The 22,935-nt window shown below is 42.7% G+C and overlaps 2 protein-coding genes across 12 annotated transcripts in view; one reads left to right on the top strand and one right to left on the bottom strand.

Annotated features, from left to right (window-relative positions):
- The first annotated feature begins 537 nt into the window (after nt 1-537).
- CD180 (CD180 molecule) lies at nt 538-9,687 on the top strand. The gene is made up of 3 exons (XM_080573110.1): nt 538-802; nt 3,102-3,268; nt 3,943-9,687. Exons 1-3 carry the CDS (start codon nt 572-574, stop codon nt 5,666-5,668), a joined length of 2,124 nt encoding a protein of 707 aa, XP_080429236.1. The 5' UTR covers nt 538-571; the 3' UTR covers nt 5,669-9,687.
- Nucleotides 9,427-22,935, bottom strand: part of MAST4 (microtubule associated serine/threonine kinase family member 4) — a 296,539-nt gene continuing 283,030 nt past the window's right edge. For all 11 annotated transcript variants that reach the window (XM_080573069.1, XM_080573072.1, XM_080573073.1 and 8 more), the window contains 5 exons: nt 20,904-21,133; nt 18,455-18,577; nt 17,538-17,674; nt 16,647-16,828; nt 9,427-15,784 (listed from right to left, as the gene is read on the bottom strand). In XM_080573069.1, coding sequence (XP_080429195.1) covers nt 11,919-15,784; nt 16,647-16,828; nt 17,538-17,674; nt 18,455-18,577; nt 20,904-21,133 — 4,538 coding nt within the window. In that variant the 3' untranslated portion in view covers nt 9,427-11,918. The remainder of the gene's footprint in view (nt 15,785-16,646; nt 16,829-17,537; nt 17,675-18,454; nt 18,578-20,903; nt 21,134-22,935) is intronic.

Raw genomic sequence — 22,935 nt, 5'->3', positions numbered from 1 at the left:
GACTGGATGCTCCTGGGACTCCGGATCCCCTCACTTGCAGGAGCTATGCACATGCCCATCCTGGGGTGGTGAGAAATATTGACGTCCTCCAGAAAACTGATCATTACTCATAATTCAAACACGAATAGAAGGTGTCCACTTCCAGACTCAGCTTTTGATTTTCAGCTTTGTTTCTAATGAGTGAAGCTGTTTTCAGCAGTGACCCTTTTTGTAACAACATAGGCATAAGGCTTTTTTGCCTGTATCTTAATTGCTTTACAAGTTCTCATGAGTTTCACAAGCAATACACCAATTTTTGTGTGGCTCAGACTTCCTTTTATAATTATATTCCCCACAGGTGAATACTGCATTCTCATCTCCTCTTTCTTTGCTCCACCTGTTTCACATACAGCTAACAGCTCCACCACACTTAATGGGGATGTTTTGTTCTACACAAGCATAAGCAATACCCATTTCCTTCACCTTCCATTTTCAAAATCTGTTCTGCCCCAGAAAAGCATCCGTGCACAGTCATTTGACTATATTTAAAGTGCGGAAGTTCCTCTTTCAGTCTGAAACTACCGCTGTGCTCATGCTGAGGAGGAGATTTAGCAAGCGTAACATTTTTCTTCGTACAACCTGCTCTCAGCAAGCTCACCCAGTTCATTTGACCCTTGCTGCTCTGTCTCACTTTCTTCAAGGGAAGATACCAGGCAGCCTGCCTTGCTCTGCCATGGCATGCGGCTCATGCCTCCTCATCGCCACCGTGCTCGCCTGTGCCAGCTACGGAGCCACCAGCGCGGCAGACACAATGTGCACCGAGGTGAGTGGTGGCCGCTGGTCTCTCTGCAGGTCAAGCACAGAGGTTGGATCTGGCTGGCACTTACCAGCTGGCATCCAACTATTTGAATCGAAGAGAGGTTTCTCTGGGGGCTGGACGCCTTTGTCAGGGCTGTAAGCAGGTGTCGTGACACGTGCTCGGTGACACGCGCTGCTTTCCCACCTCTTGGCACACACACACTCCCTCCTGCCGCTGCCCCTTCATAGAAACCAGGCTGGGGCTCCAGGGAAGTGAAAAGGAAGGCAAAAAGCTCAAGGGGATCTCTCAGCAGAGCCAGAAAGGGGGCAGGGGCAAGGATTTTTTCTCCTATGCTACGTTCTCCGTCCAGCATCTTGTGTGCAGGGTAAGATGATGGTGGCTCTGTGTGCCATTTGACAGGCACGCTGTACCCAATGAGCAAAGTGAGATAGCACCAGGGTTTTTCAAGGAACAAAGTCTGACCCATGAGGTTTTTGTTTTTCATTTTAAAAAGTGGGAGACAGAGTGGGGCAGAAGGCAAGGATTTGGGTTCAGGGAAGGAGCACTGTGGAAACCAGCCCTTCTCCTTGCACAGCTGGAGCCTGCAGCAAATTCTTTATCAAATTAAATGTACAAACACCAGAGCATCCAGAGCTGTACAGCAGGATGCCCCAGGGGATGGCTCCTCCCCAGCTCCCTCAAAGCCCTGCTCTGTGCCCTGCAGCATTGCTAGAGAGTGAGCTCAGCACTTTGTTTTGGTGCTAAAACACAGGCACCGCTCTCCTTTGCAGTGACAGCTAGGTGGCTGTCATCTGTCTAAACCACACATTGCAGGGGGCAGCCCCAGGGCTTCTTACTTGCATGTTGATATAGAAGGCATCATCTTTTCTGAGTCTATATTTTGCTATTTCCATAGTTATCAGCACCAGTTGGGTGCTCAGCGCGGCAGGCTTGGGGCCACCTTGTCTGTCACCTCCCTCCCCACGAGACACACACTGGGCCCCAGGCAGGGTGAGAGGCAGTGAGGCGGCAGAGGAGCCATGTCCCAGCAGTGTGTTGGCGAAAACCCCCGCCCACTTCCTCCCACCAGCTTCCCCTGTGCTCCCCAGCTCCCCTCAGGGACAGGCATTGCACCCAAATGAGAGGACGAACGCGTTCTCCCTCTCTGTCCCTTGACAGACACTGCTCTCCCTGCTCCAGCCTTTGCCACCTGCCTGCGCATCCCAGACCACTTTGACTGCAGCACGCACCACACTGCTGCTGCCTCCTCCCTCTCCTCCTCCTCCTCCTCTTCCCTGAGGACTTGCAGACCCCTCACATTGCATTGCACAAGGCCTCCCCGCATGCTGCTGGGCGTACATGGCAATGGGAGCACTCCCCTGCACTGGGAAGTGATGTCCCAGAGGATGTCAGGACACCCCAGTCGACCTCCTCACAAGCAGAGCGTCTCAGGGCACCCCCCCTGCCAGAGCTGCAGCCCCTGAGCGGCCCAGGGGACACGTCCCCAGCGGGTGTCCTGTGGCCTGACAGCCCGAGGTCTGGTCCAGCAGTGTAGGGAGGCCACCTCCCAAGGAAGGCACTGAGGGCTGTGGGACGAGGCCATGGTCCCACAAACAGGCCCAGGCTCTGCAACAGGCCCAGGCTCCGGCTGGCTGCTGGGCCGTCAGCAGGCAAAGGCACGTCAGGCATGTTTAATGAGTCTTCTCTGGTATTTACAGGGCAGACTGCATACAGACCAATTCGTTTTTACTTAAACTGAAAAGCCCTGATATAAATTTTAAAGGCCCGGCATATCAGATAAGATCTCGGTCTATCACCAGCTACGCATTCCTGCCATTCCCTCACCGCAGCGTAACTGCAGTTGGTATCCAATTAATTTGGATGTGTTCCTCCTAGAAACATTCCCAGGCCTGCTCTTTTTTACCTCCTCACTGCAAGATTTTTGCTTAGACTTCTCCAAGAGTAATCTTTGTTACAAGACTCATGAAATTCAGAATTCAAAACTACCTTGTGGGGATTTCATCTAAGGGATTAATAATTCATCCAGAATGGTAAACAATCCTCAAATGTGCTAACTTGGATAAGAAAGTACTCCAGATGAGACACACTTCAAATTAGCACAAGATTCAAGGTGTGTGTTTTAAAAACAGACTTCACAAAACCCGAGGGGCAGTGCATTTCAAGCCTGAGATGGTGTTTCATAGGGTTCTGGCTGCTACATTTTTAAATAATTCAAAATTCTGTTTGTTTTTTAAAGTGTGGTAGTTTCCTATCTATATTCACAGTACATACCTCTTTGAGTTTCACTGTATGTTTTCCACAGATTACAGTGAATAAAAGCTACAGCTGTGAAGGTTTAGGACTGAGGGAGATTCCTGGAAGACTACCTGTCACAACAGAAATCCTTGACTTCAGCTTCAACATGCTCCCTTCCCTCCAGAGCTCAACCTTCTCTGGGCTGAAGTCTCTTCTCTACTTGGACTTGACAAGGTAGGGGAGATCATCCTTACTTCTGCACATCACCTTGGTCACCACCACCCCCTGCCCTTGTCCGGAGCTGGAGACTTCTGATGCGCACCAGAGCAGCATCTTGCTGCCTTCACAGAGAAGCCACCAGCAGCACTGCTGAGGTATTTTACTAAGCGAAGACTGATTTGCTTGAGCAATGTCTAGGCTTCTCCTCCAGAGGCAGTCATTTGCAGGGCGATGGATGAAATGTATATTTTCTGTGTACTACTATTGCTAAGACCAACAAAGTCACTAGAGCAATTTTTTATGCACTTTTCGATATTGTTCACTAAAACCTATGGAAAGATATGTTTGGGCCTTGTAAATGCTTGATTTTTTTTACAGGAAAATTCATTTTATTAAGTTAACGACACTAAAAAGCTCATGTCTCCCTGATATCCACAAAAGCTTTCCCACACCCATCATTTCAGGGAAGGATTTTCTGCTATTGTACAGCTTCCTCCCTAGAATTCTGTATTTAAACATGAGCTTACAAATACTGGGCAAGCATCATTGGAAAAGATAGACACTTTTATCCCACTGAAGGCAACTGATCATGAGTTTTTACATACTTGATGTGCAGTTTGGGGTATCGGGTATTTAGCGAGAGTTTTGCAGGACAGGCCACTAATGCTGGTTTCTATTGCTCCCTCAAGATGTCAGATCAACTGGGTGTACGAAGGTGCCTTTCACAACAACAAGCATCTGCAGACCATTGTGCTGACCGGAAACCTGCTCATGTTCTTATCTGACACAGCATTTGCTGGCCCTCAGTCCCTGAAGCAGCTTGTCTTAACAGAGACGGGAATAACCACAATATCCTTTATCCCAATGACAAATCTGGACAGCTTGGATACCCTCCTCTTGGGCAGCAACCACATCTCTTCATTGCAGCTCCCTCTCAACTTTCCAACTCAAAACCTCAAATACCTTGACTTTCAAATGAACCACATAAGAGTTATTACAGCAGAAGATGTCAGCATTCTTCAGAAGACCAGTAACATAACTCTCATCTTTAAAGGCAATGATATTTTACGTGTTGAACCTGGAGCTTTCCAGTCCCACTTCTACACCTTGGACTTCGGGGGCTGCACGGACATCCCTGGGGTCCTTGCAGGGATACAGAACTCTGTTGTCCAGACCCTTTGGTTGGGAACATTTCAAGATGTGGAGAAGGAACCTGACATAACCCCAGATGTTTTGCAAGGCCTCTGTAACATGTCTGTCAAGGATCTCTATTTGCAACTACGGCACTTCAGAAACCTAAACGCTGACACATTTCGCTGCTTGACCAAGCTCCGAAAGCTGGACCTAACTCACACCCACATCAGCTCCTTGCCCCCTGGCATCAGTGGTATGAGCTCGCTAAGGGAGTTAGTTCTCAACGTCAACTCCTTCGAGCACCTCTGCAACATCAGCTCTGCCGCCTTCCCCTCTCTCACCCACCTCCATGTCAAGGGAAACTTGGAGACACTGCATCTGGGCTCTGGCTGCTTGGAGAAACTGGCAGAGCTTCAGCACCTCGATTTAAGTCACAGTCACATTGAAAGCCCTGACTGCTGTAGCAAAGCGCTAAGTGGCTTGAAAAGTCTTCGGCACCTGAATCTGAGCCACAACACAAAGCTCCACCTCCGAGATGTGCTCTTAGAGGAAGGCAGTAGCCTGGAGCTGCTGGACATAGCTTTCACTCATCTTCACGTTGACACTTCACAGGGTCCCTTCCAAAATTTGCATCTCTTGACGGTCCTGAATCTTTCCTCATCCTCCATTAATACCAGCATTCAATATCTCTTTCAAGGCCTGGAAAACCTCGTGCTCTTGGACCTTAGTCAAAATACCTTTGAGTCAGGAATTGTGCCAAAGAACAAACTGTTTCAACAGTTATCCAAATTAGAGGTGCTAATTTTGTCATCCTGTGAACTGATTGCAGTGGACAACCAAGCATTTCACAGCCTCAGGAAGCTACAGCATGTTGATCTGAGCCACAACAAACTTACTGCATTCAGCACAGATGTATTTTCAAAACTCAAGAGCATCTACCTCAATTTTGCCTACAATAGGATCCGTACTGTACCCCGTGACCAGCTAGAGTCCCTACCTGCCCACAGCGTAATCAATTTAAGTTACAACCCCCTGGAATGCACCTGCTCCAACATTGGTTTAATCACCTGGTGCAAGCAGAACCCAGATAAAATCAAAGACCCTGAAGGAACAACGTGCTCTGAACCCAAATCGCTGGCCGGGGTTCTGCTGGTCACTGTCTCACTCTCCTGTGGGATCAACACTGCAGGAATTGTTGCAGTTGTCCTGGCAGTTTTATCCTGTGGTGCCATCGCCATTTGGGGCGCTCACTATTTCAAGCGAAATTATCAGCAAATCTAAGTGTATGATGGGCGCTTAGTGTAAAGAGATGTACAGTAACTGGATTAGGATGAAAGGCAACTTACCTTTTTTTCACGTGGCCCTGTATTTCATTTAACTTTTGTAATGTCTTTCCATTTTTATTATCATTTTAAGAAAAATAATAAAATCTTTTATATGATCTTGGAAAATAAACTGTGACCTGGGTTTTGGAAACGAATAACTTCTCTTAAGGAGATGCCCAGTTCATCTCTATGCTAGCATTGCTGTCACAGCCACTGGGGCTAAGGCACCTATAGAAGGAAGATCCAAGAGATGAAATGCAAGATTTGTTCCTTAAAAAAGAACATAACAATAAACTCTCACCCTCTCACTCTCAATCAATTGCCCTTGGGAAACAGCTTTGTTTGAGAGCTGGCACTAATGTATGCTGCTCAGTTAACAAGGAAAAGGGGGGGAAAAAACCAAAACTTCCTGTGAAGGACTGGAGCAATGCTCATATAGTCACATAAGACCAACTCCTGCAGGGCAGACCACAATAGCCTCTATCACATTTCTGATTAAATTCTGATTAAAAGAGTATGTGTATTTGGGCAAGCGATGGGAGCTTGCTGCGTGCCCCTTTCCCATAACATGACTTTTGGCACTAGGGCTTTGCCAGCAGGCTGACCCCGCTGCACAGGCACAACCTGGCAGGGCATGGCCCGACATGGCCCCTCTGCCTCCACAGAAGACCCGGCAGCACGCGGAGTCTCAGTCTGTCCACAGCAAGGCTCCTGGCTGCATGCAACCAGAAGTCGTGGTCACTCCTTGAACATTTTCCAAGCTCTCGTTGAGCAATTTCCACCTGGGAATACAAAAACTCAGCTTCAGCTCCTGGCCCAAAAAAATTTCCCTGAAATCTTGTATTTATCTGCCCATAGAAAATTTCAGATTCTGGGCACCAGGGTGCCTCTCCTTGCAGCTCTCCATGCTGCTTATAGACACTCCCCGTTCCTGCTGCTGCTGAGAGGCTCTCAGAGACCTGCTCCTGACCCTGCAGGCAGGCGCTGTGTTTGAACCCACAAGCTATGCAGCATCAAAGCTGCCCTCGGTGCCCGCATCAGTGAGCAGTTCCTTAATGACGGATCTGAGATGTCACCAAGCCAGCCAGGCAGCCAGAGGACAACCCGACCTGTCCTCAACAGCCAGGCAGTTCAGGATACAAGGCTCCCTCCCTCTGCAAACACAACTGGTTAAACAAGTCAATGCCAATAATTGCACTGCCTGATGAACGTCAGTGTGGGTACCCCTCAAGAGCGACCTGACCTACAGCTTCAGTTATTTCCCTCACCAACTTGTGGGTTCAGGAAAGCAATAGATAAGTGGCTAAGCAAAAAGAGCATGGCATAGTTCATAGCGTGGGTTAAGCACTAAAAATTGCTGCAAAGATCAGGAGATTTGCAAATATCTGTGACTTGAAGGGAATGCAGCGTGTTGTGCTGGTACTCACTTCCTAATACACTGCTTCGTTTGGATTTTGGCATTTCATTTGGATTTAAGCATTAACAGTTTCTGAAATGCTCCCCAGCATCACAGGGTAGATTTGCACATGGACTTCAGTCAGTTAAAACTTGAAGCTGTCTGAAAAGGCAAAATAGTGAATGTGTTCATGTGCAAGATACATTTGAGCGTGGCATGTTAAGTACAGACCTTTCTGCAACTCTCTCCCTTCCACACAACTTGTGTTATCTTCATCTGATGCCAGTTTTGTTTCCTCTGTGATTTACATTAGTGTCACCTATGCAGAGCAGGCTCTCTGCTTTTATTATCCTGTAAAACACCATTCATTAGGACACTGTAAACAACAGTGCTGAGCCACGTATATAGTATATAGAGTATACACAAAAATCCTGAATACAGGGAGTGATTATTCTGAAGGAACATTTTTACATAATACACCAAAATGTCCAGATTATATATTATTTTTTTGAAGTCCAAAGATTTAGTCTTGTATTACTTAGCACAGATGTATATGGAACGTGACAGTAGATTTATTTTTCCTTGTAGAATTTGTTTACCCAATCAAGCTCTGATCTAATGCGCTCCTTGGTGTCCTGTCAGGACTTTTATTTTTCAAGTGCAGCCAAGGAGTCAGCGTGCAGGGACAAGGGAACTGCCTGAGGTGAATGGTGCTCAACAGAACCCAACTCACTCCTGGGATACAGGTGTCACTGAAACCATGGTATAACACAAAGCTTACATATACTAAAGATATAGTCACTGAAAGGAAAAACTGATGCCACCCAAGCCATGAACTGGGACATCTGTACACCCTTTCGTATCTTCCAGTCCTGCAATTTATTCTTTGAGCTGCTAAGTACTTTCTGAATACAATCATGACATCCCTGCTAATTCTTGCCAATCTCAGGAGAAAATACAGAGCCCAAAGGAACCTTGCAAGCTGGAAGTTCAGTTCTTGAAGAGGGAAGACCACATTTCTCTTTCAAACTGTGAAAAGGACTCCCAACCCAGGTGAGACGCAGGCTCTTCTTACAATGGCAGAAGTGAGGATGACAGGCCAAATGTGATGGTCAGCATTTCTCTCCTGACTTCTCCTCCCTCAACACAAACCCCCTTACACCACCCCTTTCTGCTGGCCCCGAGCGCTGTGGGGATTTGTGGATGTGCAGCTTTCTACAGTTCCCCACCGAGGGATGGCTACTGCTGTCCAGTCAGAGACAGCACAGCAGGCAAGGCAGTCACATACAGTCAATTCTCAACTCTGGTCATTTCCTTTCCCCAAGCTGCTGGATCCTCCTCTCCACTCCCATATTCATGCACATCCCCTGCCACTGTACCAATTTTGCAGAGCATCTGTCTTCTGCTGGGTTTCGGCAAGTTAGAAAGGCTGGGGGTAACTTATTGGTTTCATTCAGAGAACACAACAGAAGTGATTCTGTAATGCAGATGCACTTGGTTTTGTAGAGGTGAAAAGCACAGAGAAAAACACACCAGTAAAACATGAACAAAAATAACCTGGCACATGCCAAACAGGTGTGCAAAGCTCCTTTATCAGCCATTGGCAGTAGAACAGTAAGGACGTGTGGATGTGCTCCTCTACAAGAGACAGAAAGATGGAAATTAGGGGAGCAATAGTCCTGCCCGTTGCTTCTCCTGACAGAAGGATTTGTCTCCATCAAAGTGGCCACTGGGCACTAAGGGGCTCTGCTCCACCTCCTCCGCCTGGCTCTCTGCATCTTTTGTATTACGTGAAACAAAATAGTAAAGGGAGATTTGAATACATTCAAGGGTAGAGATTTCAAAACTGAAGAAATGTTGCACTTAACACTCATGCTTCATGAATTTTTTAAGGCGGAGAATTTAGCATGAATTAAAAAAAGATAAAGATTTGGTGTTTTGAGAAGGTACTGAAAAACACCCTAACTTATTGTAGTGAATGATTATATAAGCCTTGGAGGAGGGATCGAAGTCTCACATTTCAGGTTGCTGCAGCTGTTACTGGCAGTCAGGGTACGCTGTCCATCCATGCGCCTACCTACTGAGCAGCAGTGCAGTGGTGCTAGCCATTGCCTGACATGAGATACTCAGCTCTCCAAACGTCTTCCTCCTCTAGACCAGACAACGATTCTCATGCAAAATCCTTGGCCAGCACATGCCTGAAGGGGTGCACTGGGTTGGTCTGAGGGAAGAAAACTGCCCACCTCTGAGTACAGCAGGGATGTGCCTGAAGTTACGTGAGTGAAAGCAATTCAATGGAAAATACTAACACAACAGTGTTTCATGCTGAATTTTTATTTCAATGTTATGCAACTGCATAAGTATAAATAATTGTGTTCAATATGCAACAATTATGACATCCATAAGGAGTTTCTTAGAGAAAATAAGACTGCAAACACTTTATTGCACAGACCCTAACTTTTTTTTTCTTTTTCTTTTTTTTCTTTTTTTTTTGTCTCTCTTTTTTTTTTTTTACTTTTTTTTTTTTTCTGGTAAGCTGAGCAATCTACAGCAGTAAGCTACAAAGGAACACATCAAATCTACAATCACAGAAAGACTGACCAAGTAGCACACAGGTAGGAGGATCTCTAACAGCTCACTGATAAGGTAAGCACCAACAAACGAACAGGTACTACATAAACACAAGCGTACGCACTGTTACACTTCCAAAATGCAAAAAACTTATTTGTCAGAAGTGATAATGAACTATACAAAATATACATAAAGGTATACTGTAAACAAATAGCTAGATGTGCTTTAAAGGAAACAAGAGGAGAGTTAAAAAAATGCAGAAGACTGTAAACTAGGAAATACCTCCCAGACAGAAATGTTATATTGAAGTGCATTAGCGTTCATTTGTAGTAACTGCCAAAGCACAGATAAACTGTAAATGTTGAGACCATTTTCTCTTCAAAACTGATCAAAAATATTACCCATCACTCACTAGCTCCTCTGTGAATGCACCAAAGGCAGTGCATATGTTCTAGTGTCACATAAAAAATCAGAAGTTGTTGTTTGTGATTTTCTTTCCATAGCAGGTTTGTTGTAATCCAACTCAACTAATTAGTGTAATAAAGCATTTCCCAGAGGGAAATTAATTCTGCATACTATCAGTTGTCAATCAAACCTCCGAATCAAGATTATACTGTGCTTTTAAGAACAAATTTCTAGCTTTTGAGACAGAAAAGACAATCCGTAACCCCAATGAAACAGGTATGGGCCTAGGTCTAGTTTAGCTACATAAAACAGAAATAAGCAAAACCACCATTCTGTTGATCCCAATCATTTAAAAACACATATCTGCAAGGATATTGTGTAGTGCTCCTGTACATGTTTCATGTTTTACCTTTCATCCTTCAAAACAAACTAATAATCCCCACACTAAAATGATCCAAGTCTACATGTTCCACAGTATACAAAATTTAAATAAGGCTTAGCAAAAGTAAAAACACAGTCACATTCTAGCACCAAATAGCTCCAACAGGTTCCTTTGTTACAAAATGCTTCTTTTATAATTACAGTATTACTCTTTTTTTTTGCATACAAATAAAAAGATTATGTTATGAAATGTATGGAGCTACTCAATGCATTTAGAAATTAATGTGAAACCCAGAATTTCTTGCTAAAAAACAGCAAGTTAAAAGTCTACAACATAAGGCCCCAGCTACATATTAAAATGTATCGGATGTCCTGAACTTTTTTTTTTGAAGATATGATACTGGAACTGCTTTTTTTCCTTTTTACCCTAATTGCCATAAAATAGAAAAAAAAAAAAAGCTACAGCTGTATGAAGCTAATTATGCAGGCCTAGATGCCATAACACACATCCTCTAAATTCGTCAAAACCCATGATGAACATAATAGTACTGCAAGTCATGTGCTTATATTTGTGCCTCACACTGTAAGGGCCTGAATTTAAAAAAGCTGAAGGAAACCAAGAGAGGGTTGCAGCAGAAACCAAAGACACGGCGTGTGCTTCAGAGTCTCGGCCTTGTCTGAGGGGAAGGTGACAGAATACACTCCCAGCAGACAGGACCAGCACAACCATTCCACCAGAGAACACAACTCTTCCTGGGATGCCGTGATAGCCAAGCGCTCTTCCCTTATCTTTAATCACACCCACTCTACCAGGCAGGCTTTGTGCAGCAGGGAGATGCAGTTAGATCTTGTGTTAGATCTGGTGAAGCAGTTAGCCAGATATACTACTATCAAAATCTGATTACTAACAATACATGTAAAAACTCACAATAACTCACCATGTTTATTCTTTTCTTCTATTTTTACCTCTAGCTAGGATTTTTAGTAAGTAAAAATGTGGCATGTTTTTATCCTCCAGGTTAGACCAATACTTGTGCATGTCCACGCCACTTGTGAGTTTTAGTAATTCAGTTTCATATTTGAGTATGGCAAATAAGTAGCAAAGCAACTATCTTTAAAAAAGGGAAGAGTAAACAATGCAATCAGCAGCAAAGTATATATGCTACATTCAAACCCCAAACACATCACCAGGTATTTACAGAGGAAATCATTTCTTCAACAGCTTTCAGCTGTTTATCTATTTTTGTACAAATACTATATGGTAACAGTTTTACCGGTTAACATTGGGAAGGCATTTTGAAAAAAAAGTCCTTTCTATATATCCCCATTCTTTTTTGTCAGTGACATGAAAGCTTTGCCACACAAAGACACTACACAGTGCTGGTTTAAAGATGGTCAAAATATATTGTCTTTGTTTCAGCTAGTTTTGAAGTTATATCTGCAGGTAGTACAGTCAACAGTTTTTTTTGTGAGGACTGCTCCGCAAAGCTTCCTTTCCTCGCCGCTGCCGAGCTGAGTCTTTGTCATTAGAAAGTGCATTTTGGCGGTCAGGTGTGGTTGCTGACCTAGATAAATCTTTACCTACATTCTGTTTTCTTGAAGCAGACTGCTGAGCCTGAACAGCATCTTTTCCCTTTACATCCACAGTGTTAACAAAAGACTTTTCTTGATTTCCAGGTTTCCCCCCAGTGTTTGAAGTAGAGTGGTGGGCTTCTACTACAACAGCAGCACTGTGCAAGGTCACCAGTGACACACTTTTAGTCATTTCTGCCTTACCATACCCTGTGGAAGAGGTGCTTTTCTTACTTAGTTCCTTGCAGCTGGCCGCAGGAAGCTCAGGTGAAGCTGCTTTAACCTTTGCTGAAGATGCATCACTCTTCTCTGAAGACAAAACAAATGCTTCTTGCCTACATTCAGAGAAATTGGCTGAACTAGTCATTGGTTTTCCTGGCATTGCAGCCACATGACAAGAACTTTGCCCACTGGCACCTGACAAATGTTTCATTGCAGCCTGTTTGTTTGCATCCTCTGGCTGTTTTTGATTAACTTGTCCTTTCCCTTTTGAATCTTGAGAGCATTTGCTACTTGTGGTTGATTTTTCTGCTCCTTTTGCTCTGGCATCACTGTTTGTGAGGCAAAGGGTAGGCTCTACTTTCCCACTGTCGTGTTGAACATAAAGTGCATCAGTGCATGTTTTTCCTTCGGGTCTTTTATCCGGAGACGTCTGATTACTAGGGCTTCTGTCTGCCTGTTTGCTCAGCATGAGACAGTCTTTCACAGTGGAAAACTTTGGAGACACGGTTTGTTTCTCAGTGAGGTGAAGCAGCTTTTGATCAGCAGATTCCCCAAAGCCTGCTGGTTCTTGCCTTTGCATTTGCTTAGAAATCTCTGGGCCTGTTGGTCCTGGCCCAAGAGCAAAGGATTTGGGTTTGGTGTCAGCAGTGATGGTGCTCACTTGAAGGGTGGATACCAACCCATGCTCAATAGTCACAGGCTTTTCGACCTGAACATGTTCATTGTTCATTTTTCTCAAAGAACCTGAAACAAAAGAAGAGGGATCTGGCACATTTTTACTGGCATGTTTGCCATCTTTCCGTGAGCTGACAGACACCTGAATAATTGTTTCTTTTTCTTTTGTTTCTGGAGTGCATGGTTTTTGTGAAAAGGTCTGTTTATCCAAGTGCTTAGACTTAGAGGGAGTCACATCAGAAGCAGGCCTGAGCTTATTACTGCTGCTTTCCACACAGGTGGCAGCAGGCTTCACATGTTCTTGAATACCTACATGAACATCTACAGCACAGTTTCTGCTTACAGCATCTCTCGCAGCAGGGGAGACCAGAGTAGTAAGTTGTTGCTGAGGAACTTGGCTGGACTGCATTCTCTCAGTGGTCTGTAGCCTTATGTCAGGGACCTGTTTCTGATCTTTCTTTCCCAAATCTTTGGTGTTGTCCTTCTGCACAGAGGACAGCAGTACAGACTTCTCATTTTTAGGATCACAATCCATTGAGGGTCGTTTGGATGTAGGAGTTTCACTCTTTAACTCTATAGTAACTTTCTTAGACTCACTGAGAACTTTCTGCTTGGTTATATCCCTTTCTACAAAACTAACGACAACAGTGTCTTCTTTGTTTAACTGTTTTAGAGCATCTTTGCTATCCTTAGGTTGTGCCTTGGGACCAGCTGCTTGCATTTTTCCTTGTATCTGAGATGGAATGGCAAAATCAGCAGATTTTTTTTCATTGCTTTTGGAGTAGCTTGTTGTCAGAACATCTGAGACAGATACCTTCAGAGACGACTCCCTGATCACCTCCACCTTTGCAGGGGTAGGTTCACAATTTCTTTGGGTTATTGGCTGTCTGGCAGGCAGCTCCTTTTGTCCTTGCTTCTCTTTGCCTAGAGCTTTTTCAGGAGTGTTCTGAACAGTAGAAAGCTTGCAGCATGTTTGGGTAGTTTTAACACTCTGACTCTGAACAGTGCTGGACTTTGCCTCCACTGAACTGTCCTTCTGTTTTGAAGGGGAGGTGTCTTTCTTTTGAACAGCTTCAACAGAAACACTGATTTTAGCAGCTGGACTAGGAGCCTTTTTCTCTGTCACTATTTCTGCAGCCACAGGCATGACCGGTGGATTTGGAGAACTCTTGCTTATTTGCAGAACCTGAGGTTCTGATATGTTAATTTTGCTAGATTTTGAATAGCTTAACAACTGCTCTTTCTGACAGGCCAGTTCTGCCTTTCCACCACCCTCTTGTGGTGCTGCAGGTTTAGAAGATCCCACATCACTGCTGGCACTCTGTCCTTCTGGCAGCACACACACAGGCAACTCGGTCTTCGAAGCCTGTGGTCCAGAAAGTAAGGCAATGTCTAGTGTGCCTTCTATTGGTTTCAGGCAGGAAACAGACCTCCCATCAAGTTTATATTCTGATGGACTTTTTCTGACAGGTGACTCAGTGGAAATCACGGCTGATTTTTCCACACCCGTTTCTGCTCGGCCATTCAAGGTTTTGAGGGGAACAAAAGAAACGGAATTAATCTGAGCAGCATGTGCACTGTTGATGAATGCTCTACCCTCAGCAACTGTAGTGGAATCCTGCTGTATGCTTATGGGTCTGACTGTGTTAAGTTGAAGGCATTCATGAACATTTGTTGTCAGCTTGGGTTTTAGCACTGGACAGACACTCTCATCTTTTTCTTCAAAGGACAGTTTCTTTCTAAGATAATCAATATTTGCAAGTTTGCCATCTAATCTTTCATATTTGACAAATTCTTTTGTTGGTACATTTTTATCCGTGTTTTCTCCCTTTCCATTAAACATCCTGTCAGAGGACTGCGACGGTACATCCTGCAGTGTACATGGAGGGGAAGTTCTTTTGAAGTCACAGGAAAGGTGACTGAATTCACTAAGCGGAGGCCCATGACACAACGTCTGTGCTTCTAAAGCAATGCACTCATTTGATCTCAAGTTTGCATTCTTTTGAAGGGTGTCTTTGAGTATGCCACCAGCTGACTGGGTCTCCAAAGCAACGATTTTTGTTTCAAACTGATTTGATCTTTCTAATACCTTCTGGAATGCTTTTTTGTCTCTTTCTTCCAATCTTAAGGTATTGGGATTTTCTGGTTCGCTGCTATGTTCATGTAGAGCAGCATTTGCTTTTTCAGCAAAATCTTGCTTTTTCATAACTATCTTGACCTTCAGCTTCTCTCTGTCTAGCTCATCGATGGATTCTTGCCTACCTAATTTACGAGAAATGGGACGTTTCAAGCAGCCCTGTTCTGCAGGCCTGACTCGTGTGAGTGATGGCACATCTGATACATTCTCCTCCAAACTCTGAAGAGTTACTTCCCTCTGGGACAATTCTCTATTCACTTCTTCCTGGGTCACCTCCAGACTGTGTTTTCGTGAACATAAGTGTTTCTTATCACTGGCATAAGAGGGTGCAAGTTTCTCTTCAGATTGGACTCTCTTTAAGAGTGGAGATCGTGGTGGCTCTGCACTCTTTGGCCTAACAATATGCCTTACAATAGTTGGAGGGGAGTGCATTTTGCTAGGAAAAGACTGAGCTATTTTCGTATTTCCAAGTGAATGTCCTAGCAATGGTGATGGAGATCGCTGAGGGGATGTGGGCTGGGGTGTTGGAGAAGGTGTCCGTGCCAGAGGAGAGAGAGGGATGCTGCCAGCTGATTTGCGTCTTCCAGATCTGTATCTTTGCCCACCAAGCTTTGGACCCAAGCCATGAAGAGTGCTGGGTCTTATGTGTCCTGAGCCAGCTGGAGAATTGGGCGCACTTGAACTAGGGGAACTACTCTGGGAAGAATTAGTACCTACAAAAAGAAGAAACAAACCAAGCATGAGATTAGAAGGAATAACTGAATCTTGCCTAGGAGAAGAGTGAGAGGCAGTGCTTGCACTTATCCAAAAAGGATGTGCGCTGTCTGTTCCTATAGTGTTCCAAGATTTGGAAGGTTTTGAGTGACTGGGCTTTAAAACCCTCATCATTCCAGAATGTTGCTATTTCTCTCTTCCACCCTCTGTTCCTTCATCCTGCTTGAGTTCTTGCCTCTTTCTATTTAAAACGAATACCTAATGTTTTCTGGCACTTCAAAGCAATGATTAAGATTTCCAAATAATTTACCTTCAGCATGGGATTGTAGAACAGCATTCACTTTATTAGAAGACACTAAAATCACAACAAAAGTGTGATAGGAAAATGCAGCAGATGAGGCCCATTTAAAAGTCAGAAACATCTCTATTTCAGCAGCTGTTTCATCTTTTCAATAATAAATTCACATTTGTGAGAGCCCATGCTAGTTATATCATGTAGCAACTTTTTCCTCGGTTTCATTCTTGTATCAGCCTCTCCTAGGCAAGATTCTACTTTGTACTCTAAAACTGGATTGTTTATTACTCAACTTGTTGCTTTGTAGACTTTAGATTTTCTATCAAAAACTACAAAACTACAAACCTAGCAGACGATTCCATTTTTGTATCATGAGAACCCCTTTGGATTTTGCATCAAGAATCTTTTTTTCCCTTTCCAGACAGAAACCAGCTGCTGTTCAATAACTACGTCTGTCTGAGCTGACTGCTCTCAGCAGAGCATGATAGCATTGGGGGGCTCACAAGAAGCAGAACATACTTCAATTTCAAGTAATTTTCCTCTGCCCTCCATTCTTTTACACTCACCAGACGGAAAATCAGGAGTGGAGCGGTAACTTGGGGTAGGTGACCTCGGAGACAAGCTGTGGGTTGGAGACCCAGGCAAGCTCTCCCCTGATGAAAGTGATCGGTTCAGGCAGGAGAAACTTCTGCTGGTGTGAAGAAGAGGTGAGGGTTGCTTGGCCAACTTTTTAAATAGAGATCTTCTCCTAGTGTGAGAAGAGCACAACATTAATCAAAACGTTATAAGCAGAAAAGATACCATTACCACAGGCAAAGCTCTTGCGGCTGACATTGCTTCAATCTCCTAGTACTCCACATGAAAGGAAGTATAAAACCTATGTTTGCATGAAACCAAACCTGTCTGCAGAGTATGAAGTTCAGAAAATATCCTGATTGCTAGTAAGTGGGACAGATATTTTAACTAAATCTATTTGTACTAAAATGCATTCACTGAATTTCAGAGGAACAATTAACTTCTTATGAGTATAAATCTTAATTTTCTTTATTTAAGAGCCCACCAAAACTCAGTATCTATACAGTACAAGCAATGTATTTGCGGAATATGTGTAAACATTAGCATCAAGCAAAAAATACACATAAACTTAGTACTAGAAAGTTTAATGAAGTAGAAAAAGCTATACTGAATCCAAATGAAGACACAACCTCAGTTACTCATTTTCCTCCCTGTAACGGTTTGTAAACCCTGGAAAACTTTTAAGTGGCATTTTAATGGATATACTATAGGCAAAATGGGAATGAAAGAATGTGTTACACCCACAGGATCTCATAGTAGAAGGTAAAAAAGAGGGGCAGAAGGTATGAGAGGGAATTGGATTAACTTCATTTTAAAATTAATTGTTATGTCCACACACACACAAGAACACACATTCATCATGAACCACAAAGCTTACTCACCTCTCTAAACTCTCTTTTTTCTTGGTTTTCTTACTGCGCCTAACCATTCTGCTTCTGTAGCTGTTTCTCCTGGCAGGTCCTGTCTTGATGGAAGTGTTTTCAAATGGGGTTGTCATAATTGACACTTTGTTGCCACTCTGCCAAAATACAGACAATCTTTAGGCAGAGTAATAGAAGACCTCTTGGCTTTAAATTGAAGTTACACGACAAACACAAATGCAATAGAACAGCAACAGACTAAGCGCTGGCAGTATAGGGAACTTCATGCAGAAGTCGCCAGGCTAATTTATGCCAGATAAACGATGACTGGAAAATTCTCAAATTGCTGTCAAAATTTCTAAACTACTTCATACCAAGAACCAGCTTTAGGACAATAATAAATTCTAATAATTGTAGCTAGATAAAAGGGAGCATGGACTGACCAAGGCTGCTGTTTTCAAGAAATAAGTTTCTATAGAAACATCTTATTTAAAGATTATGAAAGGCAAGTTCCTGTACAGCAGGAAAGAAAACATTTCATATTCTGTTTCCACTTTTCCTCATTGATTTCACTTTGATAAGGAGAAAATGACAAGTAGCCTTATCATCAATAGCTTGAGTTACCTGATGAAGATGGTTGGATTCACAGAAGTGCTTTCCTGCACATGTCAAGTTTTTCAAGAGAGATGCACCTTTGTGTCAGTACCCAAATAGACTTTATACCAGTAGTAGTGTCAGTTCCTTGCAGTGAAACTAAAGTCATACTAGGATATATAGAGTCACTGACTTTTCTCCAGATCACTGCAATAACAACTTAGAGTTTGTACTTGAACAATCATAAAACCTGATAGCTAATCTCTGAAAGAAGCGAACGTAACCCCACAATTCTTGGTGAGGAACTGCAAAGTAGTTTTGTGTCCCAGTTAACCAAGAGTTACCTTTAATAACAACTCAATGACTTCTGTATGAACAAGACCATGCACTGGTTCTCCATTGATATGGGTAATCAGGTCCCCAGCTTTTAAACCAGCCTGGTGTGCTGCACCTCCTTCTTCCACATTCTAGAAATCACAGATGGAGAAAATGGATGCTTGTTAAAACTATTCTCCATGCTTTCAAGAGTAGCTTTATTTAGTCAATTCCTTCTATAAAAGTGGTTGTCTTTTAAACACAACAAAGAAATACAGGTATTACAGATATTAAATCCTATGAATGAAGAAAAAAGAAAATCTGACAAGTCATCATTTCATCATCAACTGCTTGCTTGATTTTTGTACTTATATGGGATGTAGAATTGTTTCAAAGCTCACTGAAACACCGCATCACTGCTGATAGTTAAGTAAAATCTGCTTAGCAGGGCATGATATAAAGAAGGGGTGATTCAGTTCCCATGCCAGAATTTTAAATTTGAATTGAAGAGTTAATATCCGACACTGAGAAGTACTTATGTAATTAAGGCAGTGATCACATACAGGACCCTAATCATAATGCACATTTTTAACGCCACCACACAGCTGAGGACTGTTTGTATTTGGACCAAATTCACCAGGCTGCCCATTGGAGGGAACAATGAGGCACAAAGGTGATGAAGGACCAAAACAAACAGAATTGCAAATGATGTTGAAAGTGGCTTGAATAAGTTATTATATTTTTAAATGAGCTCTTCAAGAATTTTAAGTCATGTAGCCACTACTGAGGCCTACAGAGCTAAAAATATATAAATATTAAAAATTTGATAGTGTTTTGAAAAATGTCAAGGTTTCACTTCTAATGCAACAGCGTTGTTTTTCTTTCCTTCCTTTCACTGATATGACACTATACCAGTGACGAGAATTTCAGTTTTTGTGTTTATTATCAGTCACATGTAGCCACTCTCAACATTCAATGTTCTTGATGAATTAGTATGTCTGAGAGGTAAACAACATGATTGAAACATGAATAAACATGAACGATACACTATTTCATCAGTTGCATGGCTATTTCAAAACCTACAGTGGATATTTGAAACAAAACATCATCCAAAACTTCAAAGCTTATAATATATTTGTAATGAATTTTTCAAAATTATTTTAAGGTAGTTGGAATATGTTTAACATTTATACACACACATAGACATATATACCTATGTATAATATATACAATATATAAAATACATGATTGGTTATCAACCTCAAGTGTAAAATAAATATATATACGTATATAATTGCAGAAATATATAGATTTAGTTTACAATTGAGGAAGTTGATAACCAGTGCAAATGCAAGAACTTCTGTCTTATTCTTTAGCCTGTCTCTCTCTCTTTATTCAAATGAGTAGCAAGCAGAGGATGAAAGATACATTATTTATTCCCAAGTCAGTCTTTTTCCTGAATGACAGATCCTCAAAGCTTTTCATATTTCAAATTGATTTGCAAATTTCTACACAAAATCAGTACTTTAAATTATCCTAATGACCAGTCAAATGTGGAAGTAACCCGACTTTAGTGAATCCCTTAATTGAAGCAGTTTAACAAACTTGATGTATATTTCAAAATTTTCTGTTTACAGTTTCTTAGTTTTGCAGACTCTGCCCCCAGTCAAAAAGGGGCTGCACCAACCCTTTCATTTTCTAAGCCACAGTACCCTTTTTACAAGTGCCAAATTTGCTAAAAATGAAATTGACCCATGTTGTTAATCAGCATCAGGCTTGGGCCCCAGGTCCAGGACATGGACCTGTTGTAGCAGGTCTAGAGAGGGGCCACAAAGATGATCAGAGGGCTGGAGCACCTCTCCTATGAGGACAGGCTGAGGGAGTTGGGGTTGCTCAGCCTGGGGAAGAGAAGGCTCTGGGGAGACCTTACAGCAGCCTTCCAGTATCTAAAGGGGGCCTACAGAAATGCAGGGGAGGGACTCTTTGTCAGGGAGTGTAGAGATAGGACAAGGGGAAATGGTTTTAAACTAAAAGAGGGAAGATTTAGATTAGATGTTCGGGGAAATTCTTTATTCAGAGGCTGGTGAGGCATTGGAACACGCTGCCCAGAGAAGCTGTGGACGCCCCGTTCCTGGAGGTGGTGTGCAAGGCCAGGCTGGTGGGAGGTGTCCCTGCCCACGGCAGGGTGTTGGAATGGGGTGATCTTTAAGGTCCCTTCCAATCCAAACCATTCTATGGTTCTGTGGTCATACGCAGGTACTACTCCTGTCAAAGATGTGTATTACATGGGTTTAATCGTCCCTGCTGCCAGCACTGGCCTTGTGCACAGGCACAAATTTCATTCCAAGATAACTATTCAGCACAAGATTACATTTTACACAGTAGCTGTCAAAAAGCAAATACAATGTACACAAAAGATCAAAAGGAAATATATCACTAGTTTTCTCTGGCTATATGTAAGAAAAAGATTTAGCTTACCCAAACAATATGGTGCACAGTGTAGATATCACTGTCACCCACGTAAACCCTGATTGCTCGGATGGTGAAGCCATACTTTTTTCCTGAACTGTGAATTACTATTGGCTGATGAGGACTTGAAGCAGCAATTGAAGAATCACGACTGGGAGAGGAGTCACGGGAGGACGAAGGATCAGATGATAGTGAATGAGGTGACATAGGACTTCCCAGAGGAGAAACACCAAACACATCTGGAAGAAAAAGTGCCTATAAGAATACATTCTGAGCACACACAAACACACACACAAAACTGGGCGTGTGTTTAATGACACCTTTGTGACAAATTATTTCATTGTGTTTGCATAAAGATTCTCCTCACTGCGCATGAAGCTTAGTGAATTTGAAGCTTGACCAACAAACCCAATTTGAGAAATAAATTTAATTCCCCCATAGCATAACCCTGATTTCTTAATGCTAACATTAACTTGCTAGATGTAGGCTGTTTTTTTCCTTTTAGATATGAAACACTCATTGCTAACTCTGAAAGAACAGTCCTCATTCCTCTTCCTTATAAATACATGTGAAAAGAACATCACTTTGGGAGCAGATGCTATCATGAGTACACCCAAAACCGCCTGTCAGATCAACCAGCAGTTTTAAAGAAAGTGTTTGTATTCTGGTTTCAGTCACATATCTAAAAACACTACTATAATTAAACCACAGTATCTAGTTGGAACATGGACAGTAACTCACAATGCTTGTACCAAATCTCCATTCCTACATTCTGATAGTTAAGACCGCAAGACCTTCTTACAACAATATCAATTATGGCTTCATTTTATTTTATTGTTTTGAAAGCACACTGTGCTCACACTTGCGCAAATGTAAACACAATTGCTGCAGCATAAAAAAAATACTCTGGTGACTATAACAAGATGACAGCTCTTGAAAGGAATGCAGCCCAGAAACATTCCAGGTTTGGCTGCTGTGCCAAGCAATGTCATGTGAGGGCAGATAGGCTTTGTCAACAAAGGCACTACTGAGTATACTGACTCCCTGAATCTGAGTCACCAAAGGCTCCAACAGATAGCTATCACTGGGTTAACGCTGAATTCCCACTACCAGCCAAACCCAGAGTGGGCTGTAACTGTCACCACCTCTGGTTCCGAAACATTCCCAGATCCCCTCATCTATTTCTCTCTATAGTGTGGGACACATCCTGTGACTCTCAGCCACATGATCAGTGACACTGGCCATCTGTTGTTGTAGTTTATTTTATTGATGAACGTGAATAAGGTGGGTTTTTTGGGAGGTATTAAGTAATACATGAGATTTTGCTTGATATGAACGTGACAAGAACATTCCTACGTGTAGCCAAAGCTAAGTTCAGATTTCATAGAATGCTGAGATCAAACTGAAAGAAACCTTCAGTTAATAAACACAGTAATTCAGACTATACTATCTCTGAACACAGAAATTTTTGACAGCTGTGAAAAGAACCAATAGAACACAAACTGATAAATGACTGAGTGTTGCTTGTCTGTGTAGATTGCCTGCATGTGTACCATGCTCTTGTGATAGCTAACCTGAATAATTAGCATGCCCTATAGACCTTCTGCAAGCAGAAAAAAACAAAAATGGTACTAAGTGCTATAGGGACTTACCAGAAAAACACCTGTGACTTATGGGACAGAGAGATTATTTGAAAGAAACAGTCTATACAAAGAACAAGCCCAGACTGCTTCTTGGCCACAATGCTTTCAGAATTGAAAATATCCTACATAGGCTAAACACACAGTCACTATCTTTCCCATTGTAAAAATAAAGACATCTTCATCTCTCACATGCATTCTGTGAGAATGATCATTCACATTCAGACAGCATCACAGAAATGCTAATCATTCTTTTCATGGGCAATGGGTTGTACGCACTGAAGCAGAGGCAAAATATTCCTCTATAATTGTGACTTTAAAACTTCCTCTTGACTTATCTCATTAAAAATTCTCATGGTTAGTTGGTGCTTATCACAGATATTACACAGGAAGCCTATGCT

Source organism: Anser brachyrhynchus, assembly GCF_964034855.1.
Source record: "Anser brachyrhynchus genome assembly, chromosome: Z".
Lineage (NCBI taxonomy): Eukaryota > Metazoa > Chordata > Aves > Anseriformes > Anatidae > Anser > Anser brachyrhynchus.
This window is presented reverse-complemented; position numbering and strand designations above follow the sequence as displayed.

Bases quoted from the DNA above. Each gene is read 5' to 3' on its own strand.
- CD180 (XM_080573110.1), top strand. From the start codon at position 572: ATGCTGAGGAGGAGATTTAGCAAGCGTAACATTTTTCTTCGTACAACC. The intron at 803-3,101 runs GTGAGTGGTGGC...TGTTTTCCACAG, and splicing joins CAGACACAATGTGCACCGAG to ATTACAGTGAATAAAAGCTA. The intron at 3,269-3,942 runs GTAGGGGAGATC...TGCTCCCTCAAG, and splicing joins CTCTACTTGGACTTGACAAG to ATGTCAGATCAACTGGGTGT.